General features: G+C 49.3%; 1 protein-coding gene across 1 annotated transcript in view; it reads right to left on the bottom strand.

Annotated features, from left to right (window-relative positions):
- The window catches only part of CXCL14 (C-X-C motif chemokine ligand 14), an 85,841-nt gene extending 68,348 nt beyond the window's left edge, over nt 1-17,493 (bottom strand). The window contains exons 1-2 of the mRNA XM_075344455.1: nt 17,181-17,493; nt 16,674-16,779 (exon numbers count right to left, since the gene is read on the bottom strand). Coding sequence (XP_075200570.1) covers nt 16,674-16,779; nt 17,181-17,244 — 170 coding nt within the window. The 5' untranslated portion in view covers nt 17,245-17,493. The remainder of the gene's footprint in view (nt 1-16,673; nt 16,780-17,180) is intronic.
- Nucleotides 17,494-17,957: the final 464 nt, after the last annotated feature.

Genomic DNA, 17,957 nt, shown 5'->3' with positions numbered 1-17,957 from the left:
AGGCGGGAAGAATCAGGCGGTTAAGCTAGGGTAGTGAAGGAGTAAGCAGTTAAGAAAAGTAAGGGAACATAGAAGGAAGTGAAGTAGTAGAGGAGCTAAAGAGAGAAGCTGAAGTGACAGAAAAAGTGAGAGTAGTAAAGCCTGAAGCTGGTCCGGGTGTGTGCCCCGGACTGAGACAGCAAGATTGGCAGACGGCGGTGACTATCTGCAGGCGAGACTGATTGGAGGTTGCCGAAAGGACCGTGGACGGGTGGTGACCCGGCGGTACCGGAGCGGTATACGAAGATTAGTCAGCACCAGGGCAGGGGCCTTTCGGATCCCGGCAAGGCTAGGAGTCACCGAATTTGCCAAATCCGTCAGTGAAGGGGACGACTGTCTCCCAACAACCAAGTCCCATTGAAGGCAACAGTACAACCGTTAAGGGGAGACACCGCCACCGCCAAGGCACCAGTTTCCCAGGGCCAGCGCCTGCGGGCAAGAGTGGAGCTCCTCCGGCTCATATCCAAGCTGGGGAGCGGGTTACCGGTTGGAACCCATCGCTACCAAACAACAATACATAGGTGCAGGGAAGAGACCGTCACCGCTAACTGCAGGGAACCGCAGCACCGTAACCGTCCGAGGGACCCGTCCAACCAGCCGTTTGTTTACCGAGAACTGTGTCGTGTTTACTGGCTGAGTGAGTACCTCCGTGCCGTGTGGCACAGTGCTGCCCCCTGCGCCCCTGCACCTTCATAGGCCCCATATCCGCCTGTCCACCATCCCAACCCCATCACTGGGCCCCGGGATCACCAACCCCTACCCACGGAGGGGCAACACAACAACTGGCTGCTCCACACCATCACTCCCAGAATCCCCCAGCCAGAGCAGCGGTGGTGTACATTCAATCACCACAACCGTGGGTGGCGTCACGGACAATAAACTATCCCAACACCCAATCCCCTTTCACTCACGGGCGAGGAGCGCCGCTCGAGTCCCCGGGATTCGGCCATCACTCAAGCCACCGAGCAGCAGCAGCAGCAGGCCGCAGCAGCCGCAGCGGCAGCCGGACTCTAGCAGTGGGAGAGCGCGGCGTCCCCTCCTCCGCCCGCGACAACTTGGCGTCACGAACAGGATATTACCGCTCTGCCATTGGGTAGATGTGCGCCTTGTGACCGCCGGAGGTATCAGGCTGAAAAATTTCAGAAGTCGCCATCTTTGGCGCGAAAAGTTCCCGCTTGAGCGTCTTCTCGAGTAGCAGAGGCGCGAAGGCCAAAAACCCCGCCCCAAGAGAGGAGGGGCCGGAAAGAAGCTAAGGGGGACGGAAACAAGATGTCTGCGCCCGACGGAGCCGCGGGAGGAGCGGCGGTCGCAGCCGCAGGGGCACCCGTGGATGGGAATGGGCCTGCCCAGGTCCCGGCCGCACTGGCGGGAGGTGCCGCGGTCCCCGCTCTCGCCCAGGTGATGCCGTTCTCCTTGCCCTATGCGCCCGGAGCTACCTGGCTACCGCAGTATGACGGGAAACCTGATGCTTTACAGGTCTTCCGGAAAAAGCTTAATCCGCTTTTAGTATTGTACCCCCTAACTGATAAGCAACGTGCAGCGGTAGTGCTGGGCCAGCTAACCGGCGCGGCTGAGCAGGAAGCGGAGACCTGGGCCGAGGGGGACCGGCTCTCTGTAGCCACCATATTTGAGAAGCTACAGACTGCCTTTGAGACCCGTACCGAAGCTGAGCTGAGGATGCAGTTTTACCAGTGCCGGCAACGGCCTGTGGATAGCATTCGGGACTACGCTTTACGCCTGCAAACCGCTCTTCGCACCCTAAAGCGGGTAGATACCATCAATAAGGCGGACAGCAACAAGATGCTGGTAGAGCAATTCGTGCAGGGGATGAAGTCCTCTGAGGATCGCAAGCAGCTCCGGCTGTGGGCCCTGGAACACCCTGATGTTGACTTTGCTGTATTAAAGGAGCGGGCCATTAAAGCACTGCAACCCCCAGCTTCGGAAATCTTGGAGCCAGCCTCGTGGCCCATTGAGACAGCCCCCGTCGTGGTGGCCCCTGCTCCACCAGCCTCTTCAAGACCTGCAGCTTCCAGCAGCACAATGGAGGAACTAGCAGCCCAGGTCCGCCGCATGGACGGAGACCTCGCCAAGATTCTCGCTGCACTCCAACCTTTGACCAGATCCCAGCCTCCACCCAGGATACAGCTAGCCGACAGCCCTGAGGATGTTCCCTGGATACAGCGGAGGAGTGCTAACAACTCACGGAACAGGCCTTCAACCTGCTACAAGTGCAACAAGCCTGGCCATTACTTCCGACAGTGCCCGTTAAACGAGCAACCCCTGGGGCCACGGGCCAATCCTCAGGAGTAGAACCCCGTGGCCCTCCAGACTGGCGGGACCGGTATATAGGTGCCCGTCCCATCATTCCCGTGGCTGTGGACGGCATCCCGGTGATGGCTCTCTTGGACACTGGATCACAGGTAACCACCATACCATACACCTTATACCAGCGATATTGGGGGACAGACGAGCTGGCACCCCCAGATACTAGTATAACACTGATTGCCGCTGATGGACTCCCATTGACCCAAGTGGGGTATAAACAAGTGGCTATGACTGTGGGGCGAGCTGAACTGCAACACCAGGGTATGATTGTGATTATGAACGAACCCAGTGACCATAACCCGAAGATAGTGCTAGGAACCAATGTGATGGAGCACTGCATGGGTGATGTGTTGGCCCTACTGCAGCAGTTGGCCGCCACGGCGGCGGGAAGCCGGCAGAGAGCTGTGCAGCGTGAGATCCGAGCCCTGATGTACCACCAACATGTGAACTCAACAGGAGGAGAGATTGGTGGAGTGAGAGTGATGGATGCCGCCCCATTGATTGTACCCCCTAGGAGTGAAATGATGATTTGGTGTAGAGCGGCGGTAGGGCCTCAGGGGCGTGACTACCCTGCCATGATAGAGCCCATGCCCTCTGAACACTGGCCCACCGTAATGGCTGCCCGAGGGGTGGTATATGTAAAGAAGGGGAGAGTGCCTGTGAGGGTGCTGAATTGTGGGGAGGAAGAAGTCAGGCTTCCCCGGTATGCCACCCTTGCCAAACTGCTCACCCTAGACCCCCACACGATTCACGAGGCAGCTCCCCCGGTTTCTCCACCTACTGCCAGCCCTCACACGCCTCAAGGGGAGTTAAGTGAATGGCACCAACAGCTACATGTGGGCACTGATGATACCCCTACACATCACAAAGAGGGGGTGTACAGGGTGGTGCGGGAGTATGAGCAAGTTTTCAGCAAACATCCCTTAGACTTTGGGCGGATTAAAGGGGTCCAACACCACATCCCCACCGGTGAGCACCCCCCTATCAAAGAGAGGTACAGGCCTATTCCCCCTGCGCATTATCAGTGCGCCAAAGATATGTTGAGGAACATGAAAGAGGCAGGGGTTATTCGGGACAGCTGTAGTCCCTGGGCTGCCCCGTTGGTGCTGGTCAAGAAGAAGGATGGCACCATGCGGATGTGTGTGGACTACCGGAAGATTAACCAGATAACGCATAAAGATGCTTATCCGCTGCCCCGTATTGAAGAGTCTTTGGCCGCACTGAGGACTGCAAATTACTTCTCTACCCTTGACCTTACCAGTGGATACTGGCAAGTGGCAGTGGCATCGGAGGACCGGGAGAAAACCGGCTTCACCACCCCGATGGGGCTCTGTGAATTCAATAGTATGCCGTTCGGGCTGTGCAATGCCCCAGGAACCTTCCAATGGCTGATGGAGTGCTGTCTGGGACACCTAAACTTCGAGACCGTCCTATTGTACTTGGATGATGGGATTGTGTACTCCCAGACGTATGAAGCCCATCTGGAGCACCTGGCCGAGGTGTTCGCGTCCCTTGCCAAATACGGGATGAAATTGAAGCCCTCTAAGTGTCACCTGCTGAAACCCAGAGTGCAGTACCTAGGGCACGTGGTAAGTGCAGAAGGTGTCGCCCCCGACCCTGAGAAGATCACTGCCATCCAAGGCTGGCCGAGACCAACCACAGTGAGGGAAGTAAGGCAGTTTCTGGGTCTGGTGGGGTACTACCGGCGCTTTATCAAAGGGTACACGAAGTTTGCTGCCCAAATGCAAGATCTCCTCGTGGGACAGACCAAAGGTGGTAGACCCATCGGAGCCCCACTGGTGTGGGAAGAAAAGCATGAGGAATCCTTCTGCCAGCTGAAAGCGGCCTTGACCGGAGAAGAGGTCCTAGCGTATCCTGACTATGGCTGCCCGTTCATCCTTTACACAGACGCCAGCAATGTGGGATTAGGAGCAGTCCTGTCCCAGGTCCAGGATGGGAAGGAGAAAGTGATTGCTTATGCTAGTCGGAAGCTTCGGCCAACTGAAAGGAACCCTGAGAACTACAGCTCCTTCAAGCTCGAGCTCCTGGCATTGGTATGGGCTATCACAGAGCGGTTCCGCCACTACTTGGCTGCAGCAAAATTCACCGCTTTCACGGACAACAATCCGTTGACCCACCTGGACACGGCCAAGTTGGGCGCGTTGGAGCAGCGGTGGGTGGCCCGGCTAGCCAACTATGACTTCACCATCAAGTACCGAGCTGGTCGTACCAACATTAATGCTGATGCACTCTCCCGAATGCCCCATTTGTCAGAAGAAGGGTGCGAGGACGACGACCTCGAGGAGATCGAGTTGCCTGCATTTCACCAGCCACCAACTGAGAAGGTACATGTACGCCAACAACGGGTGGACCTGGACCCACGGCCCAGTCAAGAGTGGCAGGAAGCTCAAAACCAGGCGCCGGCGGTCCGCCTCGTCAAGACCCTGGTGGAACAAGGTGCCGTTGGGATGGACCCTGCCACCCCAGCTGAAGCCCAGCGCTTGTGGAAGGAACGGAAACGGCTGTATCTACATCAAGGGAAGCTGTACCGTGAGCTGATCAACCCGAAGACTCATGAGAAAATCTGCCAGTTGGTTATTCCCCAAGCTGATGTGGCTACTGTTTTGCGGGCATACCATGATGGTGCCGGACACTTCGGGTGGAAGAAGCTGGAGATGCTGTTGAAAGAGCAGTTCTACTGGAGTGGGATGCGGGAGTCGGTAGAAGCCTGGTGCCGAGAGTGTGGTCCTTGCACGCTGAGGAGGAAGGACGAGGCCAGCCAGAGGGCGCCCCTACACCCGATCATCACACATCAGCCGCTGGAACTGGTCGCCCTAGACCATGTCAAGCTCACCCCCAGCCGAAGTGGGTACGCCTACGCGTTGACCATCGTAGACCACTATTCAAGATTCATGTTGGTTGTCCCCGTCAAGGACCTAACTGGTCGAACTGCCGCTCGATCGTTCCAGGCTTATTTCTGCCGACCACATGGATATCCAGAAAAGGTGCTTACTGACCAAGGCCCGGCTTTTGAAGCGGAGGTGTTCCACGAGTTCTGCCAGTTGTACGGCTGTAAGAAGATCTGGACCACCCCTTACCATGCCCAGACCAACGGCATGTGTGAGAAGATGAATCACTTGGTCCTGGGACTCCTCAAGACAATACCGCTGGAAGAACGGAACCTGTGGCCGGAAAAGCTACCCGACTTGGTCGATATGTACAACAATATCCCGTCCAGCTCAACAAAGTGCACCCCAGCATATCTGATGAGGGCTCGCCCCGGCCGCCTGCCGGTGGACCTGGAAATGGGGTTGGAGGCCCCAGAAGCACTCCCTTCAACAGCTGAATGGGAAACTCGGCGGAGAGCACAATACCGGCAGATTCAAGAATACTTCGAGAAGAACTTAAGTCGGAGTCGGGAACAGCAGGAGCAGCGCTTTAATCAAAAGGCGTCTGCTGGCCCTTTTCAGCCCGGAGATGTTGTACTGAAGCGGAAGAGGAGAACCCACAAGCTGGATGATCAATGGGAACAGAACCCGTACGTCATACAGCCCACAGGATGGGAAGATGGGAAGGCTTACCAAATCAGTCGTGACCAAGGAGGCACTTTGGCCACAGTTTCCCGGGACCATCTGAAAAGGTGCCCACCAGCCTTAAGAGCGGCAGCAGAAGTACCGGTTCCCCTACCAGCGGATAAGGCGAAAGAGGGGATCCACACTGCGATGGGAGACTTCCCAGAAGACTGGCCTACACAGAACGGCGCGGTGATTCTTCCAGTGATACTGTTCCCACAACCCGTGGATGAAGAAGTGATGGAAGCGGTCAGCCATGAGTCAGTACCAGTGCCCAGGGATGAACCTGTACCCAACTCCCCTATGCCTCCGCCTGCCCTACACGATAGCAGGGAGGAGGAACTGATTGTTCCCTCTACCCCACCGCTTAGCCCTACTTACACCGGACCCCGGAGGTCCACCCGTCCCAACCTAGGTAGACCCCCACTTAGGTACAGGGAGACCGTCCTTTAAAAGGGGGGGGGAAAGGTGTTTGACTGAGTTTTGTTTGCAAGTTTGAAAAAGATGATGATAAGATGATAACCGTGAAAGTCACCTGATCTGAAACCGTGATTTGGAAAACCGGCCGTTGCCGGCACCGTTTAAAAAGTTGCATGGAGAACTTTCCATGGACAAGCCCGTGAACTTGCAGGACAACCACAGATGCTAGTGGCTTGTAAATAAGTTGTGTTACCATTACCGTTTCTGCAGTTACTGCCTCCGGAGAGGCAGGTTGGAGGGAGGGCCCACAGCAGAGCAGGCTGGGGCCCAGCCACCACAGGAACCGGTGGCTACCCTCTGGAGGGGAAGGACAGATCCCGCTCGGGTAACTTGTGCTGGACTGGGGTCAAGGGGTGCTGCCTGGGCTTTAGGGGCAGCATCATGGCCAGGTTGCTTGGGTGGGAGAGAGCGGAAACCGTAACCGTACACTGTTTGCAACGTTTAAGAAATGAACCTCCCGCTGTGGGATGATGCCATAAGTTGTAAATATGTTACTGTTTTTCATATTTTCACAGAAAACAAAAAGGAAAATAAAACCGGTGTTGGACGGGCAGCCCGAGGATGGTCTGCGTTTTGCTAAGGGGGAATGTGACGCCCTGGGCAAGCCAGGGGTCACAGGTCACAACATCACATGCACCTCACATTCCCTGCAGGTACACACAAGGTCAAAACTAAAATCCTTGTTGCCTTCCTCCAGGGGCTGATGTCCACACCAGGGGGTAGGCCAGGCGGTTGGCTCCGCCCACCGAGGAGTTCACAGCCCTGGAGGCGGGAAGGATCAGGCGGTTAAGCTAGGGTAGTGAAGGAGTAAGCAGTTAAGAAAAGTAAGGGAACGTAGAAGGAAGTGAAGTGGTAGAGGAGCTAAAGAGAGAAGCTGAAGTGACAGAAAAAGTGAGAGTAGTAAAGCCTGAAGCTGGTCCGGGTGTGTGCCCCGGACTGAGACAGCAAGGTTGGCAGACGGCGGTGACTGTCTGCAGGCGAGACTGATTGGAGGTTGCCGAAAGGACCGTGGACGGGTGGTGACCCGGCGGTACCGGAGCGGTATACGAAGATTAGTCAGCACCAGGGCAGGGACCTTTCGGATCCCGGCAAGGCTAGGAGTCGCCGAATTTGCCAAATCCATCACTGAAGGGGACGACTGTCTCCCAACAACCAAGTCCCGTTGAAGGCAACAGTCCAACCGTTAAGGGGAGACACCGCCACCGCCAAGGCACCAGTTTCCCAGGGCCAGCGCCTGCGGGCAAGAGTGGAGCTCCTCCGGCTCATATCCAAGCTGGGGAGCGGGTTACCGGTGGAAACCCATCGCTACCAAACAACAATACATAGGTGCAGGGAAGAGACCGTCACCGCTAACTGCAGGGAACCGCAGCACCGTAACCGTCCGAGGGACCCGTCCAACCAGCCGTTTGTTTACCGAGAACTGTGTCGTGTTTACTGGCTGAGTGAGTACCTCCGTGCCGTGCGGCACAGCGCTGCCCCCTGCGCCCCTGCACCTCCATAGGCCCCATATCCGCCTGTCCACCATCTCAACTCCATCACTGGGCCCCGGGATCACCAACCCCTACCCACGGAGGGGCAACACAACAACTGGCTGCTCCACACCATCACTCCCGGGATCCCCCAGCCAGAGCAGTGGTGGTATACATTCAATCACCACAACCGTGGGTGGCGTCACGGACAATAAACTATCCCAACACCCAATCCCCTTTCACTCACGGGCGAGGAGCGCCGCTCGAGTCCACAGGATCCGTCCCATCGCTCGAGCCACCGAGCAGCAGCAGCAGCAGGCCGCAGCAGCTGCAGCGGCAGCCGGACCGAGCAGTGGGAGAGCGCGGCGTCCCCTCCTCCGCCCTCGACACTATACCAACCAAGCTGCGTCACCATCTGCCCCAGAGGTCCCCATCCTGCAGGGGCAGCACCTAACTTGCTGCATACCATAGGTGGCATCACAAATAAACTATCATCCCCTTAATATTTAAACAACATTGCAATGTCCCAGAGCCAGAACTGCGACCTGGTAATGAATTGCCCCACGGCCCCGGCATGGGGTGTTACTATTTGTCTTTGTTGTGAGGACAATGTATGTTAGGTACCAACTATGCTGTTAATGTATATTGATAAAATTACTGGTATTGGTGTGTAGTGGTCAATGCCACCTAGTGGTTGGGCAAGAGCAGCAGTAGATTAGATGTGAGATAAGATAGGGGAGGATTGACAGATGGCCAGTGGGATGGTTAGAGAGACGGACCTTGTCAGGGGTGTTCTGCAGAAGGGTTTGAGTAGTAAAGATATGACACGGTGTTAGGAGCTGATCAAGGAGCTCGTAGATAACCTCTTAATGGTCCGGAACCTACAGCTCACCAGAGCGATCTAAGGGAAGTCATGTGAGTAGACAGCCATCGGGGCCTAGAAGCAAACGGCGGTGAGAAGAAGTGTGGGGGAGCAGAGACACAGGTGCCCGGCAGCTTGCAGATGAGATCCAAGATAGTGGGGATAGGTTAATTGAGAGTATCCCAAAACATATTAACCACAGGACCATCAGGAGTGAGGTCATGTCTGACATAGCGGTAGAAAAAATATGCTGTTCAAGTTTGAGTTGCCATGCAAACGCCGGTGTCACATGTTAGTCTACTGTGTCTACGACGGGCACTGCCTATGGGGTGATGGACACCAACCCGAAGAAAACAGTAAGTTATGCACATACACACATCATACATACACACATACATACACACTGACTATCTCTGGCGAAGGAGTGCATTGCCCCATGTCCCAGCATCTTACCATCCTTCACTGATGGGTTCTATAACTTTGCTTTTCGCTTGACATACACCTACATGAGTTGCACCAGATGACAAAAACTTATAAAAAAATCTTAATTTTGCGATACCCTGTTGGCAGATGCCAATTCTATATGTGTTGATGTTTGGCCACTTAGTAACGTGATGTGAATTAAAGCCTGTGAAGGACTTTTTAGCAAATCAAGATAGAGTATTGAATTTAGTTAATGGGAAAATGGCGTCCTTAATCAAATTTAAGCACAGGCTCGATAATGTTTCGGAAAGTTTTTACGCAATGTTGCAAATGAATTTCAGCAAAAATTGCAAGATAACAATGATTATAATGAGACATCACATGGATAAAAATGCAAGGTGTTTTATTTTCTACATAGGGGTGTGATCTGAACACATTTGTTAAGGGACTCAGTCATCAGGTTTTTGCTATATAAATTGAGAGCTACATGGGATGTGTCACATACGTGGACAGCTTGATTCAGTTTTGCTAGAATCCCTGTTTTGTCTGCTATAGATGTTGCAATGGTCAGAAAACTGAGCTGTGTATAACCCCGCCCACACCACTGATTGGCAGTTTCCTGCATACACTGTGCATAGTCAGCAAGATACCAATCAGTGGTAGAGGGGGGTTATACAGATTAGCTGGACTGATATAAACAAGGCATGTAGTCCAGTAGTGATAATCTCCTGCTGATAAACACTGATTGTATTGAAGCTACAACACCCTGTCTAATAAGTGACACATCCCTGGAATTAGGCTTTCTTGCACTATATTATGCTTCTCTCATAGTAAATAGCAAAAACTTACTGAAAGATTCCCTTTAAGTATTATTATACAGTATGTGCCGAACAAGACCATTAATCCTTCTATCCCAAATTTTATGGTTAGCACTTGGTTTTCAAGCACGTTCCTGGGCTGGTAAGCCACTGTTTGCTCATCATGCTGACTCCATAGGACTGCAAAACTGCTGTCAGTCCTAAACATTTCCACTTTAGGATACAGGTAACTGGAGATGGAAGATGTTGCGGCAGGAGAGACAATCTGTATATTCAGTTCAAATGGGGTTTTCCTCGTTCCTCAAAATGGTATTTCAGGACATATTTACAAATAGAGGTGTCTGGAAGTGCAATGGAGGGCAGCCAATACCTATCATAATTGATAGAAATTGGACAACCCCTAAAGGTAAAAAATCTAAAATTTAAATGTGTAAAATTGCAGCAGGATTTAGCCCTCTGAACCCCCCCAATCCAATATCCAAGAGAGTAACAGGTACACAATTATAATCTTATATCTAATTTGATTTAGCAAAAAAATTACTTTAAATACGAACAACAAGCGATAGAAAGACGTCATGAGGGTGGAGATGCTGACCGGTCAGCCTCCTGGCTCCATTTATGTCCCACAGGTCAGGTATGGTATCACAAGCCACCTCCAGTACCATACAGTTAGGTCCAGAAATATTTGGACAGTGACACAAGTTTTGTTATTTTAGCTGTTTACAAAAACATGTTCAGAAATACAATTATATATATAATATGGGCTGAAAGTGCACACTCCCAGCTGCAATATGAGAGTTTTCACATCCAAATCGGAGAAAGGGTTTAGGAATCATAGCTCTGTAATGCATAGCGTCCTCTTTTTAAAGGGACCAAAAGTAATTGGACAAGGGACTCTAAGGGCTGCAATTAACTCTGAAGGCGTCTCCCTCGTTAACCTGTAATCAATGAAGTAGTTAAAAGGTCTGGGGTTGATTACAGGTGTGTGGTTTTGCATTTGGAAGCTGTTGCTGTGACCAGACAACATGCGGTCTAAGGAACTCTCAATTGAGGTGAAGCAGAACATCCTGAGGCTGAAAAAAAAGAAAAAATCCATCAGAGAGATAGCAGACATGCTTGGAGTAGCAAAATCAACAGTCGGGTACATTCTGAGAAAAAAGGAATTGACTGGTGAGCTTGGGAACTCAAAAAGGCCTGGGCGTGCACGGATTACAACAGTGGTGGATGATCGCCACATACTTTCTTTGGTGAAGAAGAACCCGTTCACAACATCAACTGAAGTCCAGAACACTCTCAGTGAAGTAGGTGTATCTGTCTCTAAGTCAACAGTAAAGAGAAGACTCCATGAAAGTAAATACAAAGGGTTCACATCTAGATGCAAACCATTCATCAATTCCAAAAATAGACAGGCCAGAGTTAAATTTGCTGAAAAACACCTCATGAAGCCAGCTCAGTTCTGGAAAAGTATTCTATGGACAGATGAGACAAAGATCAACCTGTACCAGAATGATGGGAAGAAAAAAGTTTGGAGAAGAAAGGGAACGGCACATGATCCAAGGCACACCACATCCTCTGTAAAACATGGCGGAGGCAACGTGATGGCATGGGCATGCATGGCTTTCAATGGCACTGGGTCACTTGTGTTTATTGATGACATAACAGCAGACAAGAGTAGCCGGATGAATTCTGAAGTGTACCGGGATATACTTTCAGCCCAGATTCAGCCAAATGCCGCAAAGTTGATCGGACAGCGCTTCATAGTACAGATGGACAATGACCCCAAGCATACAGCCAAAGCTACCCAGGAGTTCATGAGTGGAAAAAAGTGGAACATTCTGCAATGGCCAAGTCAATCACCAGATCTTAACCCAATTGAGCATGCATTTCACTTGCTCAAATCCAGACTTAAGACGGAAAGACCCACAAACAAGCAAGACCTGAAGGCTGCGGCTGTAAAGGCCTGGCAAAGCATTAAGAAGGAGGAAACCCAGCGTTTGGTGATGTCCATGGGTTCCAGACTTAAGGCAGTGATTGCCTCCAAAGGATTCGCAACAAAATATTGAAAATAAAAATATTTTGTTTGGGTTTGGTTTATTTGTCCAATTACTTTTGACCTCCTAAAATGTGGAGTGTTTGTAAAGAAATGTGTACAATTCCTACAATTTCTATCAGATATTTTTGTTCAAACCTTCAAATTAAACGTTACAATCTGCACTTGAATTCTGTTGTAGAGGTTTCATTTCAAATCCAATGTGGTGGCATGCAGAGCCCAACTTGCGAAAATTGTGTCACTGTCCAAATATTTCTGGACCTAACTGTATGTGCATGTATCTTTATTCTCCATGCATGCTAGACTCTGCTGCCGGTAGCTCATGTTTACATCCCCCTCCTCTCAGACACCAACCACCCCAGTAGCTTCTTAGTGTTGTTTAATACAGTGTTCAAACATACTTTACTTCATTATGACAAATTTGTCAGAAAAGAAAAGATCAATCTGTCACTGTCAGGGAATACACGTTGGTGATGGCTAGAAGGACTAAATTGTACTGACAGATACCCAAGAGCAGCACTAGATCTCACCCTACAGACAGATACCCAAGAGCAGCACCAGATCCCGCCATACTACTGACAGATATCCAAAAGCATCATCACACCAGATCCCATCCTACTGACAGGTTCCCAAGAGCAGCACCAGATTTCATTCTACTGACAAATACCCAAGAGCAGCACCAGATCCCGCCATACTACTGACAGATATCCAAAAGCAGCATCACACCAGATCCCATCCTACTGACAGGTTCCCAAGAGCAGCACAAGACTTCATTCTACTGACAACTACCCAAGAGCAGCACCAGATCCCATCCTACTGACAGATACCCAAGAGCTGCACCAGATCCCATCCTACTGACAGGTTCCCAAGAGCAGCACCAGATCCCATCCTACTGACAGATACCCAAGAGCAGCACCAGATCCCATCCTACTGACAGATACCCAAGAGCAGCACCAGATCCCATCTTACTGACAGATACCCAAGAGCAGCCCCAGATCCCATCCTACTGACAGATACCCAAGAGCAGCACCAGATCCCGCCATACTACTGACAGATATCCAAAAGCAGCATCGCACCAGATCCCATCCTACTGACAGGTTCCCAAGAGCAGCACCAGATCCCATCCTACTGACAGATACCCAAGAGCAGCACCAGATCCCATCCTACTGACAGATACCCAAGAGCAGCACCAGATCCCATCTTACTGACAGATACCCAAGAGCAGCACCAGATCCTGCCATACTACTGACAGATATCCAAAAGCAGCATCGCACCAGATCCCATCCTACTGACAGATACCCAAGAGCAGCACCCAATCCCATCCTACTGAAAGATACCCAAGAGCAGCCCCAGATCCCATCCTACTGACAGATACCCAAGAGCAGCACCCAATCCCATCCTACTGAAAGATACCCAAGAGCAGCCCCAGATCCCATCCTACTGACAGGTTCCCAAGAGCAGCACCAGATTTCATTCTACTGACAGATACCCAAGAGCTGCACTAGATGCCATCCTACTGACAGGTTCCCAAGAGCAGCACCAGATCCCATCCTACTGACAGATACCCAAGAGCAGCACCAGATCCCATCCTACTGACAGATACCTAAGAGCAGCACCAGATCCCATCTTACTGACAGATACCCAAGAGAAGCACCAGATCCCATCCTACTGACAGATACCTAAGAGCAGCACCAGATCCCATCTTACTGACAGATACCCAAGAGCAGCACCATATCTTGCCATACTACTGACAGATATCCAAAAGCATCATCACACCAGATCCCATCCTACTGACAGGTTCCCAAGAGCAGCACCAGATTTCATTCTACTGACAGATACCCAAGAGCAGCACCAGAGACCACTATACTACTGACAGATATCCAAAAGCAGCATCACACCAGATCCCATCCTACTGACAGATACCCAAGAGCAGCACTCGATCCCATCCTACTGACAGATACCCAAGAGCAGCCCCAGATCCCATCCTACTGACAGGTTCCCAAGAGCAGCACCAGATTTCATTCTACTGACAGATACCCAAGAGCAGCACCAGATCCTGCCATACTACTGACAGATATCCAAAAGCATCATCACACCAGATCCCATCCTACTGACAGGTTCCCAAGAGCAGCACCAGATTTAATTCTACTGACAAATACCCAAGAGCAGCACCAGATCCCGCCATACTACTGACAGATATCCAAAAGCAGCATCACACCAGATCCCATCCTACTGACAGGTTCCCAAGAGCAGCACCAGATTTCATTCTACTGACAACTACCCAAGAGCAGCACCAGATCCCATCCTACTGACAGATACCCAAGAGCTGCACCAGATCCCATCCTACTGACAGGTTCCCAAGAGCAGCACCAGATCCCATCCTACTGACAGATACCCAAGAGCAGCACCAGATCCCATCCTACTGACAGATACCCAAGAGCAGCACCAGATCCCATCTTACTGACAGATACCCAAGAGCAGCCCCAGATCCCATCCTACTGACAGATACCCAAGAGCAGCACCAGATCCCATCCTACTGACAGATACCCAAAAGCAGCACCAGATCCCGCCATACTACTGACAGATATCCAAAAGCATCATCACACCAGATCCCATCCTACTGACAGATACCCAAGAGCAGCACCAGATCCCATCCTACTGACAGATGCCCAAGAGCAGCACCAGATCCCATCTTACTGACAGATACCCAAGAGCAGCCCCAGATCCCATCCTACTGACAGATACCCAAGAGCAGCACCAGATCCCATCCTACTGACAGATACCCAAGAGCTGCACCAGATCCCATCCTACTGACAGGTTCCCAAGAGCAGCACCAGATCCCATCCTACTGACAGATACCCAAGAGCAGCACCAGATCCCATCCTACTGACAGATACCCAAGAGCAGCACCAGATCCCATCTTACTGACAGATACCCAAAAGCAGCACCAGATCCCATCCTACTGACAGATACCCAAGAGCAGCACCAGATCCCATCCTACTGACAGATACCCAAGAGCAGCACCAGATCCCATCCTACTGACAGATACCCAAAAGCAGCACCAGATCCCATCCTACTGACAGATACCCAAGACCTCAACTGTCCACATTAGCCCTAACAGAGAAGATGGGAGGGGTGGTGTCCAACACAAACAATACCTTTACCTGATTATTTTGTATACTGTGGAATCTCAGGGAGATTACCCTCTGTACTGAATCCACAGATAAATATTATTAAGATCTGCACATGTATATTGACATACTGCCCTATCTATAAATTCAGACAGGTGCTATCATCTACTTTGATGAAGACCGGTCATGCCATCGTGGTGTACAGTCACAACGGACAAGTGCAGCAATATACAAACAATGCAATTATAAAAATAACACTTTATCCTCTTCAGTCAGGTTATTATACATTATATTAACTTTAATAAATAGTGAAACAACAAATAAATTAAAAAATACTCTCATATGTATCATTTTATCAATTCTATCCAGTTCTAGAGGAAATGGTTGGCAACGGCGGTCACATTCACTACAGCTGTCCCAGTGATTGTGATGCAGATTTTTCAGATTCCTGCCCAGTTTTCCCAGTTGTATCAGTAGGCAGAGAATGTGTCCGTACATAATTAAGCAGATTTTATATTCGGAGCCTGAGAAAGCTGGATGCCGAGCCTCAACAGGTCTGTAACATGAGCCACTAATGGCTGCCACTTCTAGTAATTAACCAGAGAGGGACGAAAGGTAGAGCTAAGAATTTTAGGGTTAGATAGCTATAGTTTTTTTTACTCTTTACTTTTTTCTTTTTTGGGGGAAGGGCAAGGGTTAACATATGTCAGAATAATTACAGAGCCGAGTATCAATGCATTCTTCCTATTCACAGCTGAACATCACAGGAGACATTGTGACACCTGTCACCTCACCGGTCCCCATGCACAGTGCCATCAGAACCTATCTCAGTACTAATACAAGATCATCAGTATTCAACGGGTATACTCAGTATGCTGTAGAACTATAGTATGACAACATATCCCTGCAGTCTAATGTCACACATTTACTCACTCATTGTACAGATGCAGCAGAGCTGAGTTTGCCATTTGGTATATTTATCATGGTAACTATATATCATATGTGAAGAACAGGAAATATATAGTTACCAGATGGCTTTATGTCAGGCAACCCTATGGTGTTATCCTAATTCAGAAAATTTACACCATACAGCTCAAATAGTAAAAAAAACAAACTCAGCTCTGCTACATTTACATATGTGGAGGCAGAAGAACTTTACTGCACAAGTAATCACATACTAATATACTGATTAATCCCATATATAACCTAAACCTTTGGCAAACAAGAGATTAAATAATGGAAAAGTTGGTGTATGAGAATTATATGTAGCACTATATATATGTAGCAATATAGCACAAATGTGTTTGTCAAGTGATCTATGATAGTTACATGGGTTGAAAAAAAAAGACCTAGGTCCATCAAGTGCAACATTTCTCCTTCAATTATACATTTTGTCTTTATCATTTTGAAAAGAGTTAATTTTACGTAAATATATATCTTAAAAAGTGATTGTATTGACAAGCAAAGTTCAATCTAGATGCAGTAAATAAGTGACATCACATACATGACCATTTTCTCCTCGCAGTATGGATGCCTTGGTTTAATTTCCAGCTTTTGCACATCAGAAAATCTGATTTTTGGACCTTTTCGGGAACATTTACATTTTGACCCTAGAGAGAAAAATGAGAACATAAATGCAGGAAAAAGAAAAAAAAAAAAGAAGTTATACTGTTCTAATGTTTCCATAAATTGTCTCAAACAGCAAGGCAAATAATTCTAGAATGGGATATAATGTCAGAGACCAAAGATAGAGTAATATATGAGTAAACTTTTCTCACTATGGCTCATGTACAATAAATAATTGATAATATTAATATAAACATATAGTGATTGAAAAAAAAGAAATATGATACAGAATAATCAATATTATCTTATAAAATATATGTCATTAAATCAGGTCAAGCGCATTAATATAGAGATGTAGTAGTGCTGAGATACCTGAGTGCACTTCATTGACAGAATCAGCACTGCTACGTCTGTAGATTGTATCACTGAGGATAACAACTCTCACCTTCCACGTGTAGTGTACACAGAGCTATGAGAAGGAGAAGGAAAGCTGCTCCCAAGGGTTTCATGTCCCTATAGCTGTGGTGCTGGTTTGGTGCAGGGTGCCCTCCTGTGTAGTTTCTGGTGCTGGTTTGGTGCAGGTTGCCCTCCTGTGTATTCTCTGGTGCTGGTTTGGTGCACGGTGCCCTCCTGTGTATTCTCTGGTGGCTTGCTCCGAGCCTCAGTCCTGCCTTCGCAGAATCCACCTCCAATGTGAAGCAGCCTTCCTTGCCTGTCCTCTTTTAAGTCAGATCCTACAGCCCAGGGTGCAAAGTCATTAACATGCATAGCAACCAAACTACTCACTGCAATTTCCTCACTGTGTGGAGGGTGGAGATTTCTTGCTTACTCTGCCCTATTCTCACTGAATGAAGGGGTGAAGTCTGGATAGATTTGGTAACCAATTTATCATTTATTTATTTTTTACTTTTTTTTTTTTAGTAAACACATTGTCTTGAGATTTTGATCAATACTGGTATATAAACTGTAAAGTGTAACAAGTAATAAAAACATCTTCTAAAATTAAATCAAACTTTGACTTTAATTTTCAATTTTACAAACATACAAGCTATCAAGTGAATAAAACTACTTGATTGCCCTACAATGTAAAACATTATATTGAGCAGTTTACATTCATAAGTATAAGAGCTGGGAGTTATTACCAATATAGCTTGTAGGGTGCCAGAGGGCATTAGTCATGGGCCAGCTTTTACGGAAGCCTCACACCCTGGCACGCAACAGA

This window comes from Anomaloglossus baeobatrachus, chromosome 4 (genome assembly GCF_048569485.1).
Source record: "Anomaloglossus baeobatrachus isolate aAnoBae1 chromosome 4, aAnoBae1.hap1, whole genome shotgun sequence".
NCBI lineage: Eukaryota > Metazoa > Chordata > Amphibia > Anura > Aromobatidae > Anomaloglossus > Anomaloglossus baeobatrachus.
The sequence above is the reverse complement of the archived record's forward strand: the minus strand, read 5'-3'. Positions and strand labels throughout refer to the sequence as shown.